We start from the raw sequence: 23,627 nt of genomic DNA, 5'->3' as shown, positions 1-23,627 counted from the left end.
TGTAGCAATAAAGGAGGAGGTAGTAGTGATATTGGATAGGATAAAAATAGATAGAGGAGGCACTTAAAAGGTTGGCAGTACACAAAAGTAGAAAAGTCACCCAGTCTGGATGGGATGCAGGCTAGGTTACTGAGGGAAGTAGTGGGTGGAAATTGCAGAGGCTCTAGCCACAACCTTCCAATCCTTCTTAGATATGGGGGTGGTGCCAGAGGACTGAAGGATTGCAAATGTTACACTCCTGTTCAAAAAAGAGGGATAAACCTGGCAATTACAGGCCAGTTAGCCTAATGTCGGTTGCGGGGAAACTTTTAGAGACAATAATCTGGCACAAAATTAATTGGCATTCGGAAAATTATGGACTAATAAATGAAAGTCAGCATGGATTTGTTAAAGGCAAATCAACTTGATTGAGTTATTTGATGAAGTAACGGAGAGGGTTAATGAGGGTAGTGTGGTTGATGTTGTGTATGTGGACTTTCAAAAGGCATTTGACAAAGTAGCACATAATAGACTTATAAGCAAAATTAAAACCCATGGGATTAAAGGGACAGTGGCAGTGTGGATACGAAATTGGCTAAGGGCCAGAAAGCAGAGAGTAGTGGTGAGCGGTTGTTTTTCAGACTGGACGGAAGTGTGTAGTGTTGTCCCCCAGGAGTCGGTGTTGGGACCACTGCTCTTTTTGATATATATTAATGATCTGGAAATGCTGCTTTCAAATAACTGAAAGCTACTTGCTTCCATTTCAGGTCATTCATGAAACTTGAAAAATGTGGAGCAAAAACTGACATTTGTAAAGCATTATAACTCTTCATATCTTTTCTTTTAAGATTTTTATACCTTTATGGGTCTGCAACAACTCCCTCTCCAATTCAACTAAAGCTTGTTCATCAGCATCATTTTCAAAACTGGGTCCACCTTGATCAACATCAATGCTTTCAACTTCAGAAATTTCCATTGCAGCTCTAGAGAGCGGGTATGGAGCAACAGAGCTCAGATGAGAGATTTCATGCCGTTTCCGGGAAACCAGAGGTTTTGTTACAATTTGAGATGCAATGCGTAATGGTTCTACTGACGAGGGTGACATCACTCTCCCAGAGTATCCCAGAGTTCCTAAAAGCATTACAAATTTCAGTTAAATCACAAAACACAAATACCACAGTTTTATTTAATATAACATCCAAACAGACTGGAAACCAGTTCTCCATTTATTTTGCAACATATACTTGCCACTGACATCTGTCTTCTCACTGTTGCTTCTTTTTCTCCCAATCTGTACTACTTGTTCTTGCTACTCTCTCCCAGGTTACACCTCTTACTGCCATTCTTCCTTCTCTTAATTCACAAACCGTCAGAACTATCTGAAGCCTGGCATCCAACATAGTGGTACATTAGACTCTACTTATTTCTTCCTCTGCAATCTAAACAAGCCCAAAATTTGTAATATTTGGTATTAAAGTTATTCACTTCTATGTATCATATTAGACAACACATGTTTGTCCTTTGCCCTACATTTTTTTCTCTGTTTGAGGGTGAGAATCCCTCTTTCAAAGGTGATTTCCCATTTCTTTTCTAGAATCTCCTTGTGCCAACAGCCTGTTTCCGAGTCTCTGCCAATAAAATTCTGAAGTCAGCCTTGGGGTGACACTCCCTTTATCCCTCTGGGAAAGTGACTGGCCGCCACTTAGTTCCTTCCCACAGTGACACAGTAAGATCAGGAACTTAGTATGTGAGGATTGTGGGAGCAAGAGAAAAAGATTGGTGAAGTCAAGCGTAGGTCCCTTGCAGTCAGAATCAGGGGAATTTATAATGGGGAATAAAGAAATGGCAGACCAATTAAATACATATTTTGGTTCTGTCTTCACAAAGGAGGACACAAATAACCACCCAGAGATGTCGGGGAACATAGGGTCTAATGAAAGGGAGGAACTGAAAGAAATCAGTATTTGTAGGGAAATGGTGTTAGGGAAATTGATGTGATTGAAGGCCGATAAATCCCCAGGGCCTGCTAATCTACATCCTAGGGTACTTAAAGAAGTGTCCCTAGAAATAGTTAATGCTTTGCTGATCATCTTCCAGCATTCGATGGAATTTGGAACAGTACCCATGGATTGGAGGGTAGCTAATGTTACCCCACTATTCAAAAAAGGTGGTAGAGAGAAAACGGGGAATTACAGACCGGTAAGCCTGACATCGGTAGTGGGGAAAATGCTAGGGTCCATTATAAAAGATGTACAGCACTTGGAAAACAGTGACAGGATCGGACAAAGTCAACATGGATTTACAAAAGGTAAATCGTGCTTGACTAATCTACTGGAATTTTTTGAGGATGTAACTGGTAAAATAGATAAGGGAGAACCAGTGGATGTGGTGTATTTGGACTTTCAGAAGGCTTTTGATAAGGTCCCGCATAAGAGATTAGCGTGTAAAGTTAAGGCACATGGGATTGGGGGCAAGGTATTGACTTGGATAGAGAACTGGTTGGCAGACAGAAAGCAAAGAGTTGGAATAAACCGATCTTTTTCCGAGTGGCAAGCAGTGACTAGTGGGGTACCGCAGGGATCGGTCCTTGGGCCCCAGCTATTCACAATATATATTAATGATCTAGACAAGGGAACTAGATGTAATATCTCCAAATTTGCAGACAACACAAAGCTGGGTGGGCGTGTGTGCTGTGAGGAGGATGCCGAGAAGGGGAAGTGCAACGAGACCTGGGTGTCCTTGTGCACCAGTCCCTGAAGGTAAGCATGCAGGTGCAGCAGGTGGTTAAGAAGGCAAATGGCATGTTGGCCTTTGTAGCAAGAGGGTTTGAGTACAGGAACAAGGATGTCTTGCTGCAGTTGTACAGGGCCTTAGTGAGACCACATCTTGAGAATTGTGTGCAGTTTTGGTCGCCTTATCTGAGGAAGGATGTTCTTGCCATGGAAGGAGTTCAGCGAAGATTCACCAGGCTGATACCTGGGATGGCAGGAATGACATATGAGGAGAGATTGGGTCGATTGGGATTGTACTCGGTGGAATTTAGAAGAATGAGAGGGGATCTCATTGAAACTTATAAAATTCTGACAGGACTGGACAGACTAGATGCAGGAAGGATGTTCCCAATGGTCGGGGAGTCCAGAACCAGGGATCACAGTCTAAGGATAAGGGGTAGGCCATTTAGGACAGAAATGAGGAGGAATTTCTTCACCCAGAGAGTGGTGAACCTGTGGAATTCTCTACCACAGAAGGCAGTAGAGGCCAATACATTAAATATATTCAAGAAGGAGTTGGATATATTTCTTAAGGCTAAAGGGAGCAAGGGGTATGGGGAGAAAGCAGGGACCAGGTACTGAATTTGGATGATCAGCCATGATCGCATTGAATGGCGGAGCAGGCTCGAGGGGCCGAATGGCCTACTCCTGCTCCTATCTTCTATGTTTCTATGTTTCAAATCTCCTTCTTATTATTCCACAGTGAAGAACATTGTGCCCACTCTAGTTTCTTATATACAACACAAAAGGAACAATCACTGATTTACCAATACTGCGGTTGGCCATCACTTCCCACAACTCACAATAAACATAACAATTGGTAGAAAACTATATACTGCAGGACACTACCATGTAAAATGCCAATTTTGTACTCTGATTCAACAATTACTTTTAACTCTGCAGAAGTACAAACACTATGGAGGAAAAATTCAGTATCGCCCCGTTTGGGGCGCGATTATCGGCCGTGCGCAAAGTTTAGCGCCTGGTGCTAATTATCGCCTCCAACTGCAAACTTGGCTTTCGTCACCCCTGGAGGTGATTGGAGCGCAAAATCAGGCGCTACACACCTGTCTTAAAGTGCAAAGGCTGAGGAGCGAGGCGCTAACTCAGAGCGCCGGCGCAGCGCAGGTGATGTCAGTTAGCAATGGAACACAGACACACTGGCGCTGGACAGTTCTTAGAGGGGAGGGTCGATCTTGCTCTCCAGCCACACCCTGCTCATTGGAGCCTTGAATCTCGGCCTGGAGAGACCTGTGCCTAAATCTTCCAGCCAAAGACTATGGAGAGGGTGAGAGAACGAGCTCAGCGCTTCAGTGAGTGGGCCTTGGAGGCTCTGGTTGGCGCGCAGAAGATCTATACTCTACCCTGAGAGTGGCAGGAGGCCTTTGCCGCGCGAGTACAGATGAGTGTGGAGGGAGGTGGCTCAGAACGTCTCCTCCAGGAGCATGGTGCCCAGTACCCATACTCAATGTCGAAAAAAGTTCAACGACCTCACTTGGGTCGTCAGGGTGAGTGGCTTTTTTTCCAATACCTCTCCATCCCTCCATCTCAACCTCACTCAATGGCCAGAGGGTCTTAAAACTCCAATGCCCAACACTTATCCAACACCTATGGCCCTCTCATGAAACACACACGTACATTCCACACTTTGCATACAGTAAGGGCTTTTCAATTATGGGAGGCACATCAGGCAAGACCATGGCTGCATACAGTAAAGGCTAATCAATTATGGGAGGCACATCAGGCAAGACCATGGTTGTATATTTACTCAGATGCCGTCCTTTTTCTTGCAGGCCAAGCTATCTCATAATAGGAGACAGCAGCAACGGACGGGTGGAGGGCGGCCTCAGCTCCAACCCCTCAGTGATCTTGAGGCGCGCATACACAGGATTGTGGCAAGCCGGGTGATCGGTCCCGTCGCCCCTGGAGAGGCCGAGCCTGTTCTGGACAACAATGGTAAGGTCATCAACTTTTTGTCCTCTCTCCTTCCACTTGTCCTTCACAACACCAGCCTTTGACACTTTCAATCCAACTTACTAAATTGCTGCACTCATTCCTCCCTTATTGCCCCCCTGTCCTCATGCTAAAGCCACTCTTGTACCTCCCTGCTTTCAGATGGTAATTCACCATCTGAGGAGATGAGCCCTCACGATGCCAATGGGAGTGAAGCTGCAGGCGAGGAGGAAGAGGAAGCCGGAGCATCAGCGCCACCCTCTCCCGAGGAAGCCCATGCCCACACTGGGAACACGCCTTTCCTGGAGGAGAGCAGGGGCGGAAGGCTCTGATGAGGGTGAAGCTCCAGGACCCAGCGGGCTGCAGCAACGCGATGGGGGTAGCGAAGCTTGGGGGCCTTCTCCCCGGAGGGAGAGTAGGCCGAGTCCTGCTGCACTGGACGCAGAGGAGGAGCAGCTCATCGCTGAAATGAACACCCAGGCAGTGGACATGCACACTGAGCTCATGGGTGCAGTGGGAAGGGTGCCCGAATGCATTGAATCACTGGCAAGGGGTGTGGAGCACTTTGCTGTAGCACAGGTGGATGCCACGCTAAAGCTGAGTGCTGCAATTCAGTCACTGGCTGCCATGAACCCATCTCAAACTGCTCTCATGCAGACTCAGATTAAGGCCACGCAAGCACTGACTGCTGCCATCGTTGCTGGTTCAGACACATTTCCCCGGGGCTCTCACCGCTCCGCAGGAGGCCAGCAATCTGTGCACCAGCAGATTACTCTGGATGCTGATGTGCTGCCCTGTGGGAGTGCCAGTGTGCAAGTTGAGCAGGAAGTTGCTGTCCTCTCTCAAGATGACAGCATTCCTGCTGCCACCACTGTCACTTCCCCATTGCACTTGCCACCGCCTGTAGCCCAGACTGCTACCGCCCATGCAGAGTTGGTGCAGTCTGCAGCCGGGCCCTCCAGGCCCAGAGCTGGTCGAGGCTGTTCTTCAAGGGCATCTGCAGTCTCAGGTTCTGACAATCAGCAGCCTTCCACCAGCCTTGCTACAGCCACTGGGGTCCCATTACGTAGGAGCAGTAGGGTGGGAAGGGGGGAAGTGCACAAGGGAAGGAGATCACCCTCGAAGGGCAAAAAGTAGGAGGCGTGACAAAATGTTTGTCAATTTTTTTAATAAAGGCCGAGGTTCATGTTCAAACTTTTGTTTAGTGTTTTGGACATTATCTCCAGGTTGTGAGAACCAGTTATGTTAATGACTGTTTTTTTGTACTTCTTTCTATTAGTGTCATGAAGAAATGACACACAGAGTTTGTAAAATAAATAAGTTTTTGTATTCAAAATGTACATGTTTGGTCTTTGGAATCATTGCTGCCTTGGCCAGCTTAGGGGTTACAGGTTGGTTTCATTCATGTTGTGCTCAATGGCAGAAGCCATTTCCTCAGCAGGGGCCTAGAAGCGGCTTGCTATCAGCCGTTGATGGACGGCCCTTCCAGTTTCAACATTGTGGGCCTCCCTCCCACCTTGGTGCTGTTGCTGATGATCATCCTCCTCCTCCTCCTCCTCCGGTGGTGCTCCAAGGCCTGGTGGCATTGGCTGGGTCCTGAGGGTTGCCAGGTTATGCAGCATGCAGCACACAACTATGAAGAGGGAGACTCGCTCAGGCGAGTACTGCACAGCTCCTCCTGAGTGGTCCAGACAGCGGAACTGTTGCTTGAGCATGCCGATTGTGTGCTCAACGATGTTCCTGGTGGTGAGATGGCTCTCATTGTACCCCAGCTCAGCAGGGGTGTTCGGGTTATGGAGCGGTGTCATCAGCCAGGTGCACAGTGGATAACCCTTGTCCCCGAGGAGCCAACCACTTGGGTGATGCAGTGCCTGGAAAAATTCTGCCACAGCAGTCTGGCGCAGGATGAATGCATCGTGGCTGCTGCCAGGGTAGCGGGCATTGACAGCGAGTATCAGCTGTCTGTGATTGCAAACTAACTGGACGTTTAAGGAGTGGAACCCCTTGCGGTTGCGGAAATCCTCTGCATTCTCATGCAGTGCACGCAATGCCACATGCGTGCCGTCAATGGCGCCCTGCATCATGGGGAAGCCCGCTATCCTCGCAAAGCCCAATGCGCATTCATGCTGTTTGGCCCGGGTCATCGGGAAGAGATGTACTGGCGTATCCTTTTATAGAGGGCATTTGTGACCTGACGGATGCAGCAATGAACCGCAAACTGGGAGATATTGGCGATGTCCCCAGTAGCTGCTTGAAAGGAGCCGGTGGCATATAAGTTCAGAGCCACTGTGATCTTCACAGCCACCAACAGAGACGTCCTGGTCCTCAGTACAGGCTGCAGATCTGGCTGCAGCAGGTGGCAGAGCTCAGTGATCACCTCCTTGCTGAAGCGCAGCCTGCGCAAACACTGCTCCTCAGACAAATTAATGTAGGAGAATTGTTGGCAAAATACCCTGGGAGGGTAAGGTCTCCTGTACAGAGGCCTGTTGGCCCTCCTCCGTCTGGCCATGATTGCCACTCTCTCTCTGCGTCTCTGTGGCCTCCGAATCAGTGCAACCCCCTTAGTTTCTTGGCAATCAAAGTAATGAAGGTCAAAAACAAAAGTACCTGCAAAGTGATGCTCAGTAGCCAAAACTACTTCACACTGCATTGACTCTATGCAGAAGTCTCTCCTCCTCTCTCTCAGAATCTCTCTCTGTCAGAATGAGTGGTGCAAAAATGTCGACCACAGAAAAAGCCAGGAAGAGGCCGCCTTTAAATAGCTCCCCCCACCCAGCCCCACACCGACTGGGAAACGTTCCAGTCTACCTGTCGTTGCTTGCGCCAGGCGGAAAGGAGGGGGGCGCCACTCAATATCCAGTCCGGGGCGCCACAAGGGCATTGCACGCTCGAATGACGTCAAGATCTGTGAGCGCAGGAGATCGGGACGGTATTGTTTAGCGCCGCCGCAAAATGTCTGGTCAATTTCGCGAGCGGCGCAGACATCGCCACGCCCGGGCGCTAGTTGCTTTGCGCCCCATTAGCACCCTCTTAAGGCGCTAAAGGGAGGTGCAAACCAACCAAATTTTTCCCCCTATGACCCCTAACAAAATTCTGCTGGCAATGTGTCTCTGGAATGTTCATCATATTTTAATTTATAAGTTGAGCTCATCATATAATACTCATTTGTTATTATTTCATAGCCCTGTTGACCAATTAATTATAATTGCATATCCTGCTGTTAACTATAGAAGTAGACTCAACTAAGAATGTACATAAATATAGTGGATTCATCATTATACAGGTATGTTTCAGAATTAGATTTGAATTCACAGCAAATATTAAAACAGACATCTGAGAAACAGAGAGTTAGCATGCAGGTACAGAAGCAATTAGGAAGGCAAATGGCATGTTGGCATTTATCGCAAGGGGGTTGGAGTAAGGAAGTCTTGCTACAATTGTACCGAGCTTTGGTGAGATCACACCTGGAGTACTGTGCATAGTTTTGGCCTCCTTATTTAAGGAAGAATATACTTGCCTTAGGAGCGGTGCAACGAAGGTTCACTAGATTGATTCCTGGGATGAGAGGGTTATCCTATGAGGACAGATTGAGCCTATACTCTCTGGAGTTTAGAAGAATGAGAGGTGATCTCATTGAAACATATAAGATTCTGAGGGGGATTGACAGGGTAGATGCTGAGAGGTTGTTACCTCTGGCTGGAGAGTCTCAGGATAAGGGGCCAGCCTTTTAAGGCTGAGATGAGGAGGAATTTCTTCACTCAGAGGGTTGTGAATCTTTGAAATTCTCTGCCCCAAAGTGCTGTGGATGCTCAGTCGTTGAGTATATTCAAGACGAAGATAGATTGATTTTTGGACTCGAGGAATCGATGGATCTGGGGATAGGGCAGGAAAGTGGAGTGGAGGTTGAAGATCAGCCATGATCTTATTGAATGGCGGAGCAGGCTCGAGTGGTCGTATGGCCTACTCCTTCTCCTAATTCTTATGTTCTTATTGTCAGAGGTGTCATCTTTCAGATGAGATATTAAACCAAGGTTCTCTTTGCCTGCTTAGGTGGGTGTAGAAAAAAATCCATAGCACTTTTGAATGAACAGAAGAGGAAGTTCTCCCAACGTCCCAGCCAATATTCATCCTTCAGCCAACACGATTAAAAGCAGATTATCTCTCATTCATTTGCTGTTTGTGGGACCTTGTGCACAAATTGACTGCCATGTTTGCCTACATAATAACACTGATTGCATTTCAACAGTAATCCATTGGTTATAAAGCACTTTGGGACATGATAAGATGCTATATAAACTCAAGTTCCTTGCTTTCTTTCTCTAGTTTTTTTTAATCTAAAAAGCTATTACTGTTAAATTCAAACTTTTCATTTTAAATCCGTTCAAATTTGAACAACGTGCAGAAGGCTGTGCATTTTTTTGTGTTTTTAACTATCCTATAAAGCTCTACTGAGATAATACATTCTATCCTGTTAAATTCAGCCTACCGTATAAATAATCTTTTAGTAGTTGACCTTCCAGTCACAACAATGTCACGTCCAATGAATGCAGTAGTAAACTGTCTACAAATTTGTCCTCTACGAAACCGGCATAGAAATAACCTTCAACTTCTTACTATTCCAAGGCCCTTTGCCAAAATTACAAAATGTGAGCAACACTGGAAATCTCTCAGTTATTTTACTTTCTTTGACGATAAATATCAAGGAAATGTTCAGGTGCTCTAGGAATATATATGCACTAGCTGTCACCATGGAGAATAGAATTCTTCAAAACAGACTCTAAATCAGAAGCAATCAGGCTGTCCAGCCTCTTTTGTTCATTATTGTAAGGCACCCTCTGATTGGAATTAAAGTAGTTAAAAAGGAACAATAGCAAAATACTGCAGATGCTGGAAATCTGAAATAACAACAGAAAATGCTGGAAAAACTCAGCAGGCCAGGCAACATCCGTGGAGAGAAATTAGAGTGACGTTTCGGGTCTAACCCTTTTTCAAACTGGAAAGGAAATAAAATAGATCGAAGGCAGGGCTGCGATAGAACAAAAGAAGTAAAAGAAGGAAAAGAGACATTAAGAGGTAGTCAAAACCAGATGAGATGGTAATAGGACAGTGGAGACAAAAGACGGCAAGATTAGGTGTGAAGTGTACTGGCAGGATGGGAGACAGCTGCCGTATGGGAGAGAGAAAAAAAAAGGAAAGTGGGGGGAAGGGAAGATCCAAAACAAAGGGGTGGAAAAAAATATAAAAGTAAAAATGTAATAGGGGCCGAGGTTATGATCTGAAATTGTTGAACTCGATATTGAGTCCGGAAGGCTGCAAAGTGCCTAATCGGAAGATGAGGTGCTGTTCCTCGAGCTTACGTTGAGCTTCCATGGAACAATGCAAGAGGCCAAGGACGGTGAGGTCCGAGTGGGAATGGAGCGGTGAATTAAAATGACAGGCGACCAGAAGCTCAGGGTCACCCTTACGGACTGAACGGAGGTGTTCCGCAAAGCGGTCACCCAATCTGCGTTTGGTCTCCCCAATGTAGAGGAGACCGCACCATGAGCAGCGAATACAGTATACTAGATTGCAAGAAGTACAAGTAAATCACTGTTTCACCTGGAAGGGGTGTTTGGGGCCCTGGACAGTGGGAAGGGGGGAGGTATAGGGGCAGGTGTTACATCTTCTGCGCTTGCACGGGAAGGTGCCTGGTGAAGGGGAAGGGGGAGGCCAGGTGAAGGGGAAGGGCTCTGAACTTGCAGCACTCCATTCTCTTAGATCCAACCCTGACATTGTCATCAAACCCGCTGACAAGGGTGGTGCTGTCGTTGTTTGGCGAACTGACCTCTACCTAGCGGAAGCTGAACGCCAACTCTGACACCTCCTCCTACCTCCACCTGGACCATGACCCCACTACCGAACATCAAACCACCGTTTCCAAGACTGTCACTGACCTCATCTCCTCTGGAGATCTTCCCCCCGCGGCGACCAACCTCATAGTTCCCCAACACCGCACAGCCCGCTTCTACCTTCTTCCCAAGATCCACAAACAGGACTGCCCTGGTAGACTCATCGTTTCAGCCTGTTCTTGCCCCACGGAACTTATCTCTTCCTATCTCGACTCTATCTTTTCTCCCCTTGTCCAGTCTCTTCACACCTACATCCGCGACTCTTCGGACGCCCTCCGCCACTTTAACAGTTTCCAGTTTCCTGGCCCCAACCGCTTCCTTTTCACCATGGACGTACAATCCCTCTACACCTCCATCCCCCACCAGGATGGCCTGAGGGCGCTCCGCTTCTTCCTTGAACAGAGGCCCGACCAGTCCCCGTCCACCACCACCCTCCTCCGCCTGGCTGAATTTGTTCTCACATTGAAGAACTTCTCCTTTAACTCCACTCATTTCCTCCAAATCAAAGGTGTTGCTATGGGTACCCATATGGGTCCTAGCTATGCCTGCCTTTTCGTGGGATATGTGGAACACTCTTTGTTCCAGTCCTACTCAGGTCATAGAGTCATAGAGTCATAGAGTTATACAGCACGGATAGAGGCCCTTCAGCCCATCGTGTCCACGCCGGCCATCAAGCCCTGTCTAATCTAATCCCATATTCCAGCATTTGGTCCGTAGCCTTGTATGCTATGGCATTTCAAGTGCTCATCCAAATGCTTCTTGAATGTTGTGAGGGTTCCAGCCTCCACAACCCTTTCAAGCAGTGAGTTCCAGACTCCAACCACCCTCTGGGTGAAAAAGTTCTTTCTCAAATCCCCTCTAAACCTCCCGTCCTTTACCTTGAATCTATGCCCCCTAGTTATTGACCCTTCTACTAAGGGAAAAAGCTCCTTAGTATCCATCCTATCTATGCCCCTCATAATTTTGTACACCTCAATCATGTCCCCCCTCAGCCTCCTCTGCTCCAAGGAAAACAAACCCAATCTGCCCAGTCTCTCTTCATAGCTGAAGCGCTCCAGCCCTGGTAACATCCTGGTGAATCTCCTCTGCACCCTCTCCAAAGCGTTCACATCCTTCCTGTAGTGTGGCGACCAGAACTGCACACAGTATTCCAGCTGTGGCCTAACCAGTGTTTTATACAGCTCCATCATAACCTCCTTGCTCTTATATTCTATGCCTCGGCTAATGAAGGCAAGTATCCCATATGCCTTTTTTACCACCTTATCCACCTGTTCCGCCGCCTTCAGGGATCTGTGTACTTGCACACCCAGATCCCTCTGCCCCTCCGTCTTGCCTAGGGTCTTACCATTCATTGTGTATTCCCTTGCCTTGTTAGTCCCCCCAAAGTGCATCACCTCGCACTTTTCCGGGTTAAATTCCATTTGCCACTGTTCCGCCCATCTGACCAACCCATCTATATCGTCCTGCAGACTGAGACTACCCTCCTCGCTATTTACCACCCTACCAATTTTTGTATCATCCGCGAACTTACTGATCATACCTTTTACATTCATATCCAAGTCATTAATGTAGACCACAAACAGCAAGGGACCCAGCACCGATCCCTGTGGTACCCCACTGGCCACAGGCTTCCAGTCACAAAAACAACCTTCGACCATCACCCTCTGCCTTCTGCCACTAAGCCAGTTTTGTATCCAATGTGCCAAGGCACCCTGGATTCCATGGGCTCTTACCTTCTTGACCAGTCTCCTGTGCGGGACTTTATCGAAGGCCTTACTGAAATCCATGTATACCACATCCACTGCGTTACCCTCATCCACACACCTAGTCACCCCCTCAAAAAATTCAAATTAGTCAGACATGATCTTCCCTTGACAAAGCCATGTTGACTATCCCTGATTAATCCTTGCCTCTCCAAGTGGAGACTAATTTTGTCCCTCAGAATTTTTTCCAATAATTTTCCTACCACTGAAATAGGCTCACTGGCCTGTAGTTCCCCGGTTTTTCCCTACTCCCCTTCTTGAATAATGGTACTACATTAGCGGTTCTCCAGTCCTCTGGCACATCCCCTGTGGCCAGAGAGGTTCTGAATATATGTGTTAGAGCCCCCGCAATCTCTTCCTTTGCCTCACACAGCAGCCTGGGATACATTTCGTCCGGGCCTGGGGATTTATCCATTTTTAGGCCTGCTAAAACCGCCAATACCTTCTCCCTCTCGATGTTAATATGTTCGAGCATATCACAGTCCCCCCGCCCTATTTCTATGTCTACATCGTCCCTCTCCATAGTGAAAACAGATGCAAAAAATTCATTTAGAACCCCTCCTACATCTTCCGGCTCCACACACAGATTGCCACTTTTGTCCCTAATGGGCCCTATTTTTTCCCTAGTTATCCTCTTACCCTTAATATACTTATAAAACATCTTAGGATTTTCCTTTATTTTGCTCGCCAGTGTTATTTCATGGCCCCTCCTTGATCTCCTAATTTCTTTTTTAAGTATCCCCCTGCACTTTTTGTACTCCTCTAGGGCTTCCTCCGTCTTTAGCCTTTTGTATCTGCCAAAAGCCCTCCTTTTTTTTCTAATCCATTCTCGTATATCCCCTGACATCCACGGTTCCCTGTGGTTTTTGGAACCACCCTTGACCTTTACGGGAACATGTTGCCATTGTATGATCTCAATCTCCCTTCTGAAAGCCTCCCATTGCTCCGATGTGGATTTTCCTACAAGTAGCTGATCCCAGTCCATTTTGGCCAGATCCTGCCTTATCCTATTAAAATCGGCCTTCCCCCAATTTAGAAGCTTTATTTCCGGCCCATCCCTGTCCTTTTCCATGACCACCTTAAATCTCACCATATTATGGTCACTGTCACCAAAGTGCTCACCTACTAGCACTTCTTCCACTTGGCCGGCCACATTCCCTAGAATTAGGTCCAGTACCGCCCCCTCTCTTGTAGGACCTTCTACATGCTGGCTCAAAAAGCTCTCCTGGATGCACTTTAAGAATTTTACACCCTCTGTGCCTTTCACACTCTGACTATCCCAGTTAATATTGGGGAAGTTGAAATCCCCCATTATTATTACCTTATTATTTGCACATTTCTCTGAGATTTGCCTACATATCTGTTCCTCTATCTCCCCCTGACTGTTTGGAGGCCTATAGTACACTCCCAGCAAAGTGCTTGCCCCCTTTTTGTTTTTAAGCTCCACCCATATGGCCTCATTAGAGGAACCTGCTAATATGTCATCCCTCCTTACTGCAGTAACTGACTCCTTAATTAATATTGCGACACCCCCTCCTCTTATACCTCCCCCTCTGTTTCGCCTGAAGATTCTGTACCCCGGAATATTGAGCTGCCAGTCTTGCCCCTCCCTCAACCACGTCTCCGTGATAGCAACAATATCATACTCCCATGTGTTTATCAACACCTTCAGTTCATCCACCTTATTTGCAAGACTCCTTGCATTAAAATAGATGCCATCCAGCCTTGCCCTTGTATATTTGCCCTGTCTACCAAGCTGACTTGTTTTTTTCTCTATAATTGGCAGCACATCACCCCCTATTTCAGCTCCCCTCCCTCACCTCTTTTTCCGATACATTGATGACTGTATCGGTGCAGTTTCCTGCTCTCACCCCGAACTAGACAATTTCATTCACTTTGCCTCCAATTTCCACCCTTCCCTCACCTTCACATGGTCCATCTCTGACTCTTCCCTTCCCTTCCTCGACTTCTCCATCTCCATCTCTGGAGATAGGTTATCGACCAATATTCACTACAAGCCCACTGACTCCCACAGCTACCTGGACTACACTTCCTCCCTCCCCGCCTCCTGGAAGGACTCTATTCCATTCTCCCAGTTTCTCCGTCTCCGCCGTATCTGCTCCGACGATGCCACCTTCCACACCAGTGCTTCCGGCATGTCTTCCTTTTTCCGCAACCGAGGATTCCCCTCTACCGTGGTTGACAGGGCCCTCGACCGTGTCCGTTCTATCTCCCGCACTTCTGCCCTCACCCCTGCCCCTCCCTCCCGGAACCACGATAGGGTTCCCCTTATCCTCACCTTTCACCCCACCAGCCTCCACATCCAACGGATCATCCTCCGCCATTTCCGCTACCTCCAAAGTGATCCCACCACCAAACGCATCTTCCCCTCCCCTCCCCTTTCAGCATTCCCTAGGGACCACTCCCTCCGAGACGCCCTAGTCCACTCCTCTATCCCCCCCAACAGCCCTTCCCCTTCACCTGGCACCTTCCCGTGCAAGCGCAGGAGATGTAACACCTGCCCCTATACCTCCCCCCTTCCCACTGTCCAGGGCTCCAAACACCCCTTCCAGGTGAAACAGCGATTTACTTGTACTTCTTGCAATCTAGTATACTGTATTCGCTGCTCACGATGCGGTCTCCTCTACATTGGGAAGACCAAACGCAGATTGGGTGACCGCTTTGCGGAACACCTCCGTTCAGTCCGTAAGGGTGACCCCGAGCTTCTGGTCGCCTGTCATTTTAATTCACCGCTCCATTCCCACTCGGACCTCACCATCCTTGGCCTCTTGCATTGTTCCACGGAAGCTCAACGTAAGCTCGAGGAACAGCACCTCATCTTCCGATTAGGCACTTTGCAGCCTTCCGGACTCAATATCAAGTTCAACAATTTCAGATCATAACCTCGGCCCCTATTACATTTTTACTTATATTTTTTTTCCACCCCATCCTGCCAGTACACTTCACACCTAATCTTGCCATCTTTTGTCTCCACTGTCCTATTACCATCTCGTCTGGTTTTGAATACCTCTTAATGTCTCTTTTACTTCTTTTGTTCTATTGCAGCCCTGCCTTCGATCTATTTTATTTCCTTTCCAGTTTGAAAAAGGGTTAGACCTGAAACGTCACACTAATTTCTCTCCACTGATGTTGCCTGGCCTGCTGAGTTGTTCCAGCATTTTCTGTTGTTAGTTAAAAAGGAACATGTTCTCCACCCAGTGGAACTCATCATAGAAAGTTACAGCACGGAAGGAGGCCATTTCGGCCCATCATGACCACGCCGGCCAACAAAGAGCTATCTAGCCTAGTCCCACTTCCCAGCTCTTGGTTCGTAGCCCTGCAGGTTACAGCATCCCAAGTGCACATCCAAGTACTTTTAAATGTGGTTAGGGTTCCTGCCTCTACCGCCCTTTGAGGCAGTGAGTTCCAGACCCCCCACAACCCTCTGGGTGAAGAAATTTCCCCTCAAATCCCCTCTAAACCTTCCACCAATTACTTTAAATCTGTGCCCCCTGGTTTTTGACCCCTCTGCTAAGGGAAATTGGTCCTTTCTATCCACTTTATCTATGCCCCTCATAATTTTATACACCTCAATAAGGTCTCCCCTCAGCCTCCTCTGTTCCAAGGAAAACAGATCCAGCCTATCCAGTCTTTCTTCATAGCTAAGATTCTCTACTCCCAGCAACATCCTTGTAAATCTCCTCTGTACCCTCTCTAGTGCAATCACATCTTTCCTGTAATATGGTGACCAGAACTGCACGCAATACTCTAGCTGAGGGCTAACTAGTGTGGCATCCCCATCGACACCTGGAAGTCCCTGGCCCAGGACCGCACGGGGTGGAGGAGAAGCATCCGGGAAGGCGCCGAACACCTCGGGTCTCTTCGCCAGGAGCAGGCGGGGACCAAGCGCAGGGAGCGCACGTCAACCTAAGCGCCCCACCCACCCGCTCCTACAACCACCGTCTGCCCCACCTGTGACAGAGTCTGTAGGTCCCGCATTGGACTCATCAGTCACCTGCGAACTCATTTTTAATGTGGAAGCCAGTCATCCTCGGTTCCGAGGGACTGCCTAAGAAGAAGTTTTATACAGTTGAAGCATAACCCCCCTGCTCTTGTATTCTATGCCACGCTAATAAAGGCAAGCATTCCGTATGCCTTCTTAACCACCTTATCTACCTGGCCTGCTTCAGGGATCTGTGGACATGCACTCCAAGGTCCCTTTGTTCCTCTACACTACTCAGTGTCCTACCATTTAATGTGTATTCCCTTTCCTTGTTAGCCCTCCCCAAATGCATTACCTCACACTTCTCCGGATTGAATTCCATTTGCCACTGTTCTGCCCACCTGACCAATTTATTGATATCTTCCTGCAGTCTACAGCTTCCTTCTTCAGTATCAACCACACAGCCAATTTTAGTATCATCTGCAAACTTCTTAATCATACCCCCTATATTCAAGTCTAGATCATTGATATATACCACAGAAAGCAAGGGATCTAGTACGGAGCCCTGCGGAACCCCACTGGAAACAGCCTTCCAGTCACAAAAACACCCATCAACCATTACCCTCTGCTTCCTGTCTCCGAGCCAGTTTTGAATCCAACTTGACACTTTGCCGTGGATCATTGTTGAGCAGCTGCAACCATTGGTCCTGCTCCTCCTGGCCCCACAAAATTCTTCCACCCACTGCCGGTCCTTCCGTGAACCTGAGCCACGGGATTACCTCCTTCCTTTAAGGAGTCACTTCCGAATCGGTGGATGAGCTGCTAGATTCTCACTTTCTCTCCCCTCTCCCCACCCACATCTAGGCCTGCCAACTCCGGTTGGACATATTCCTGGAGATTTCATCACGTGTTCTCCTGCTTCCAACTGCCCCACCCAGTCAAACAGCTTCCCCCACCTCCCCCCCCATCTCCAATATTTTTTATAGCTAATAAACTAAAGTGTTCAAAGAAAGTGGGAAAAAAACACAATTTTTTATATACCCCTTCGATTTTTCTCCTGCATTATTCACAGCAGTGCCCAGTAGATTAATCTAATTCCTGGAGACATCAGGGCACGCCTGGAAGGGTGGCAACACTACCTGGGTCGGCGAGTTGTTTGTCATTCAACACTAGCAGCTCACAGAGATTACTCTAATGAGGCACGACCACAAAAACAGTTTGAGCTTCTGGCAAGCTTCATCGGGCAGGCGGTGCCAAAACCAAACATTAGCTCCATTATGTTTCAATACTCCATGCTATGAATTGCATAAAGATAGTGGCCCAACTGGAAGGTATCTGCCACATTTAAACTTGTGCAAAAAAAACTTAGATGGGAAAGTGGTCACATGAGTACTTAAGGATAAGGCCATTTTTATGGCTTCCTTTAAATAAATGTAGGACAAAAACAACTTGTGCAGCTATGGATAATATCTTCCCAGGAACCTGGCAAATATTTGAAAAATGTCATACCTGAAAGACTGATTAATGCAATAGGTAGTATCTGGTTTAAAGCTTAGGCTAGAATGATGTTCAATATGTCCATTATTTATGGACAGGCATAATGAAATGATAGAATATATGTTGGATAAGTTATTTCTGTCATTTGGCTCATAGCAAGTACAGGGTTCTAGGACCTGGTATGGGGTATAATAATGAATGGCAGACTTCTGAACAAGTTGCGAGTTTATGTAAGGTAGAGTTTAGGAGGCCAACAAGAGGCTCATTGGAGAAATCAATGCAAAGATGTGGCATGATCTTGGTGATTAGCAAAATGTCATCTTGGAAACTTGGCTGAGTCAAGCAGGAAACTCAGTTAGCACATTATTGGAATCAGCAGCTGAGGCAGCCAGACAGGATGACTGCAGTCTTACTGATGTCGAGCTAAAATAGTTATGGTTCATTCATGGCTTAACATCAGACAGGCAGTGAGACAGCACAGCAGCAGTTGTGGAGTGGAAGTGGTGGCAGAGAGTTTGGTTTTACTAGTGTGTAAATGGAAGCTTACTCCATGCTTTAAGATGATGTAAGCAAGGAACAGCAAGTAATTTAGGAATGCCAAGGAACCAAGGATGGAGCCTTGGGGCATGCCAGAGGTTACAATGCACACATGGAAGGAAAAGCCATGGAAGGGTTGGGAGGGGGGGGGTTGTACTAATTATGTTGGGACACGTAGGAGTGGAACCACGATATGTCAGTGTCATGGAGGGGGACCTGGTGTAGAAAGATTTAACAATAAACTGTGTTAAAGCTGCGGAGAGGTCAGAGACATTGAAGAGGGATATTGTGTTGTAACCACAGTCACTTAGGATATCATCAGTAACTTTGTGGTGTTGCTGAGATTGAATCTCTTCAGTTTAGTCTCTAACAGAGAGTGGTTGTGGGGCGAGTATGGGGTAAGTGCCAATAATGTATTTGAAGATTTAGGGAGAGGAGGTGAGATATGAAAAGAAGTTAGCAAGGACTTGGGGCCAAGGGTGGGCTTTTTACAAAGGGGTCAATAATTCTAGTTTTGGAGAGAAACAATGCTCGAGGAAAGAGAAAGGTTGACAGTGTCAGCAAGCATTGAGAAAAAAATAGCTGAAACATCAGGAACTGGGTTGGGAGGGAATTGAGGAGGTGGTGGTGGATCCCATGTAGAGGGTGAGTTCGATAAGAGCTAGGAGGAAGGCGATGCGAGATAAATTGCTGAGCATTGCGGGATGGGGGTTAGGATTTGGCCAAAGAGAGGTGTCAAGCCTGGAAATATATTTGATTATTTCAGGAACAGTAAACCTGTCAAAACAGATAAAGAGATGGACAGACCTCAGGAAATCTCATTCTTTGAGCACTGGCCACTTAGCTTACCTGTTGTTGATTTTGATAATGCTGTCCATGGTGTAACTCTTGTGGATGCAACATGTCTTCCAAAACTGCTCGACGGTCTACTCTGAATATCACCAATTACATCATTAACAATGGAGTTATCTGCATATTCGCAGAGGCTACTATGTGGTTGCCAGTCCCCATTTTCTAGAGAATTGGGAGATAAAAAAGAATAGCTCTTTATTCGGAGACTTGCAAGGGCTGATTTTAACTTTTGGCGGTGGCAGAAAATGGGCGGTATGGATCAGCCGCCGGTTGGACATCCTGTACGATTTTCCTTTCCATTGAAGTCGAAGTGGACAGCGGGTGGCTGATCCGCTATCACATATTTTCTACCAAGACTGAAAGTTAAAATCAGCCGTGTAGTGTCTAAAACTTTTATTAGAACACATTAAAATGACATGTATTGCAATTTATTAGCAGAATACAAATTTAAAATAGTCTGACAAAACAAGAGTTGTATAGATCAAGACTTAAAATATAAAATTGTATAAATCATATTGAACTTGAAATCAGTTATGGTTAAAGCTATACTCAAGTAGATTTTATCTCCAACTAATTGGCTGTGTAGAAAGCAAGAGCAGCCTAATGAATCACTCAGTCTGAATTTTCTTCCTTCCTCTCTCCAGAGGGGAAGTACCTGGTCTCTGGTGATGCCTTCCCAAAACAGCACATCAATTCCTCAGCATGGGAGAATGAATCTGTGTTCTATGCATGTTAGCAATACCATGCATTGTGGTAGCACACTACCCCAAATACATGCCAATGTCATTCAAAGAAAACAATCTAGGCTTAGTTCTCTTGCTGCATGGTGCTTCTGTAACTTGACTTTTCGATTTTCACCATTTCTCAATCTAGTTCATATGCAGTAGATAGAGAGAAACTGTTCCCATTGGTGGAAGGGTCAAGAACCAGAGGACAGAGATTTAAGGTGATTGGCAGAAGAACCAAAGGCGACATGAGAAAAAACTTTTTTTTTTTTTTTTTTACACAGCGTGTGGTTATGATCTGGAATGCACTGCCTGAAAGGGTGGTGGAGGCAGATTCAATTGTGGCTTTCAAAAGAGAATTGGATAAGTACCTGAAGGAAAAAAAATTGCAGGGCTACGGGGAAAGAGCAGGGGAGTGGGACTAGCTGAAGTGTTCTTGCAGAGAGCCGGCATGGGTTCGACGGGCCGAATGGCCTCCTTCTGTGCTGTAACCATTCTATGCATGCTCAGACGTGTAGCGCCATAATACAGAATGGCTCCAACATATGTTCAACACTTTTAACATTACCAGAGTCCTGCAGTCACAATGCCAGAGTTATGAGAATGATGACTTTAAAATGCATTTTAACTCTGCCACAAATATATTCTGCATATATATATAAGAGCCAGCGTGTAAACTGCCATTATGCAATAAATTAACTTGTGATGTCAGCTACATAAAACAGATTAAGAATGCTTATTCCGCAGCAAGCCATTGTCAACAACTCATTTTTTGGCTATATGTTTGTAATTTAGCATAACAACAGAGAAGCAACTGGAGCAAGGCAGGAAGTCCCACAAAATTGACCAACAGTTGCTGAGAAAAGACTGTGCTACAGTGCAAAAAAAAAATCAAGTCAGTCCTTTATAATTGCCTTATACTTGCAACAGCAGCATTGGTTCAGCAAGTTATGAGTTATGAGCGTCTTTCTCAAGAATGAAATACATGACTATTTTCTCTGTTCTTACTACACAGTAAAAGTAGTATTATTAAAATGGATTGTTTTCTCCCTTCAACTATTAAAGTGCAGAGGGGGATTTTGCACATTTCATAATTTGATCTGAAATGCTCTTCTCCATTCCTTGTCAATCTCAGTTGAACTCTCATTCTGCACCTTTCAGCCAAGATGCAGAATGAATGCTAATAAAAGCATAAGAAAAATAATGAAGCTATGTATAAAATAAATCAAGCACAGCTCTGCCCTTGCTTCTCCTCATCCGCTGCTGAAACCCTCATCCATGCCTTTGTTACCTCTAGACCTGACTATTTCAACGCACTTCTGGCTGGCCTCCCACATTCCACCCTACATAAACTTGAGGTCATCCAAAACTTGGCTGCCCGTGTTCTAACTCGCACCAAGTCACGTTCACCCATCACCCCTGTGCTCGCTGACCTACATTGGCTCCCGGTTAAGCAGCGCTTCGATTTCAAAATTCTCATCGTTGTTTTTAAATCCCTCCATGGCCTCGCCCCTTCCTATCTCTAATCTCCTTCAGCACCCCCCCCCCGCAACCACGAGATATCTGCGTTCCTCTAACTCTGCCCTCTTGAGCATCCCTGATTATAATCACTCAACCATTGGTGGCCTTGCCTTCTGTTGCCTAGGCCCTAAGCTCTGGAATTCCCTGCCTAAACCTCTCCGCCTCGCTGCCTCTCTTTCCTCCTTTAAGATGCTCCTTAAAACCTACCTCTTTGACCAAGCTTTTGGTCACCTGCCCTAATTTATCCTCATGTGGATCGGTGTCAAATTTTGTGTCTGAAAATACTCCTGTGCAGCGCCTTGGGATGTTTTACTACATTAAAAGGTGCTATATAAATACAAGTTGTTGCTGTTGTAAAGTAAAAATCATGTACAGGCATAAACAATTTGAAAGTGAATGGCACATAATTTGCTGATTGGCAAGTTAAAAAAAAGTTATGGTATGTTTTAGTTACAATAAAATGCAAATAAAAGCGTTGTGCCTGAAAAATGATGGGTTTTATTTTTAATAAAAGGATGACTATTATCGTTCATTTAAGATCTCCCAATATTTTAAACTAAAAGCAGGATTAGTACCAGAATTGAGGGCAATCCAAGGTGAAAAGTATGGTAAAAAGGGAAAGACATAATCCCAATCAAGAGGTTAATGCATATTCATTCAATTCCTTTTCTTTTAGGTTAAAGAATTTTAGTCGAAAGATTCACAATCTCCATAAAAGGTGGGCAAGTATTCAGGAAATAAATATACAGGAAACTTTGCTTTATCCGGAAGTTGTATGTCTGGAAACCTCGATCTACCGGCAGAAATCAGGAGTCGTTTCGTTAGGTTTTTTTTCTTCTCGTGGCTTTGTTTTCAACAGTCGGGCTCTGGAAAGTCTCTCTGAAGCTGTTGCTAAGCTACAGAGACGCTTCCAAGGTACGGGCCGACTGTTTACCAGCTGTTGCTAAGCAACAGTGTTTGTTGTCAGATACGGAGATGAAAACCTCCGTATGCTTCAACATTAACTTTGTATGTCCGGCAGTTTTGATAGATCGGCAACAGCTCGGTCCCGTCAGTGCCAGATATAACAAAGTTTCCTGTAGTTTAAAAATGTTAAGATTCAGTAGAATAACAGTCAGCACAGTAAAGTTCAAAGAAAGTCAGTTGGTCAGCAAACATTTAATAAATTCAGCTAGGAAAGACATTGCCAAAATGGAAATGTCAAAGACATGGGAACTGTACGGTAAAGCTCAGCGCAAAGAGAAGGTAGGGCAGTACGCTCAAAGGGGCTCAGAGGGTTCTTCCTAAATGAATTTAAGGTGTTTGAAAATTAACATGATGCATTTCACCCTAATCAATACTCTTCATTTAATTGTCTTTCAACAACAGCCATTATGTTTTCATGGGGTCGGATCTACAAACCTCAAGTCTCATGATAGTTAATTTAGTGAAGGTTGCCAAAAGACAAAACAATTCCAGATCATCTGTACCCAAGTAAAAGGCATATGGGATACTTGCCTTCATTAGCTGAGGCATAGAGTATAAGAGCAGGGAGGTTATGATGGAGCTGTACAAAACGCTGGTAAGGCCACAGCTGGAGTACTGTGTGCAGTTCTGGTCGCCTCACTATAGGAAGGATGTGATTGCATTGGAGAGGGTGCAGAGGAGATTTACCAGGATGTTACCTGGACTGAAGCGCCTCAGCTATGAAGAAAGACTGAACAGGCTGGGGTTGTTTTCCTTGGAGCAAAGAAGGCTGAGGGGGGACCTGATTGAGGTGTACAAAATGATGAGGGGCATAGATAGGGTAGATAAAGAGGAACTTTTCCCCTTAGTAGGGGTTCAATAACAAGGGGGCATAGATTCAAGGTAAGGGGCAGGAGGTTTAGAGGGGATTTGAGGAGGAACTTTTTCACCCAGAGGGTGGTTGGAGTCTGGAACTCTCTGCCTGAAAGGGTGGTAGAGGCAGGAACCCTCACAACATTCAAGAAGCATTTGGATGAGCACTTGAAATGCCATTGCATACAAGGCTATGGACCAAATGCTGGAAAATGGGATTAGATTGGACAGGGCTTGATGGACGGCGCAGACACGATGGGCCGAAGGGCCTCTTTCTGTGCTGTATAATTCTATGACTCTAAGTAGTGTACTGGTCAGCATTTAAGCCCACAACTAACAATTAAAACAGATAGGCCTAGAAATTGGCCTGAGGCGCCCAA

General features: G+C 46.1%; 1 protein-coding gene across 5 annotated transcripts in view; it reads right to left on the bottom strand.

The window, feature by feature from the left end:
• Nucleotides 1–23,627, bottom strand: part of zbbx (zinc finger, B-box domain containing) — a 198,242-nt gene that overhangs the window by 17,589 nt on the left and 157,026 nt on the right. For 4 of the 5 annotated variants that reach the window (XM_085990387.1, XM_085990384.1, XM_085990383.1 and 1 more), the window contains 2 exons: nt 19,181–19,345; nt 838–1,110 (listed from right to left, as the gene is read on the bottom strand). In XM_085990387.1, coding sequence (XP_085846513.1) covers nt 838–1,110; nt 19,181–19,345 — 438 coding nt within the window. The remainder of the gene's footprint in view (nt 1–837; nt 1,111–19,180; nt 19,346–23,627) is intronic. The other variant, XM_085990386.1, reaches the window with a different exon arrangement.

This window comes from Somniosus microcephalus, chromosome 6, assembly GCF_052327205.1.
Source record: "Somniosus microcephalus isolate GS21.2 chromosome 6, FLI_Smic_1.0, whole genome shotgun sequence".
NCBI lineage: Eukaryota > Metazoa > Chordata > Chondrichthyes > Squaliformes > Somniosidae > Somniosus > Somniosus microcephalus.
This window is presented reverse-complemented; position numbering and strand designations above follow the sequence as displayed.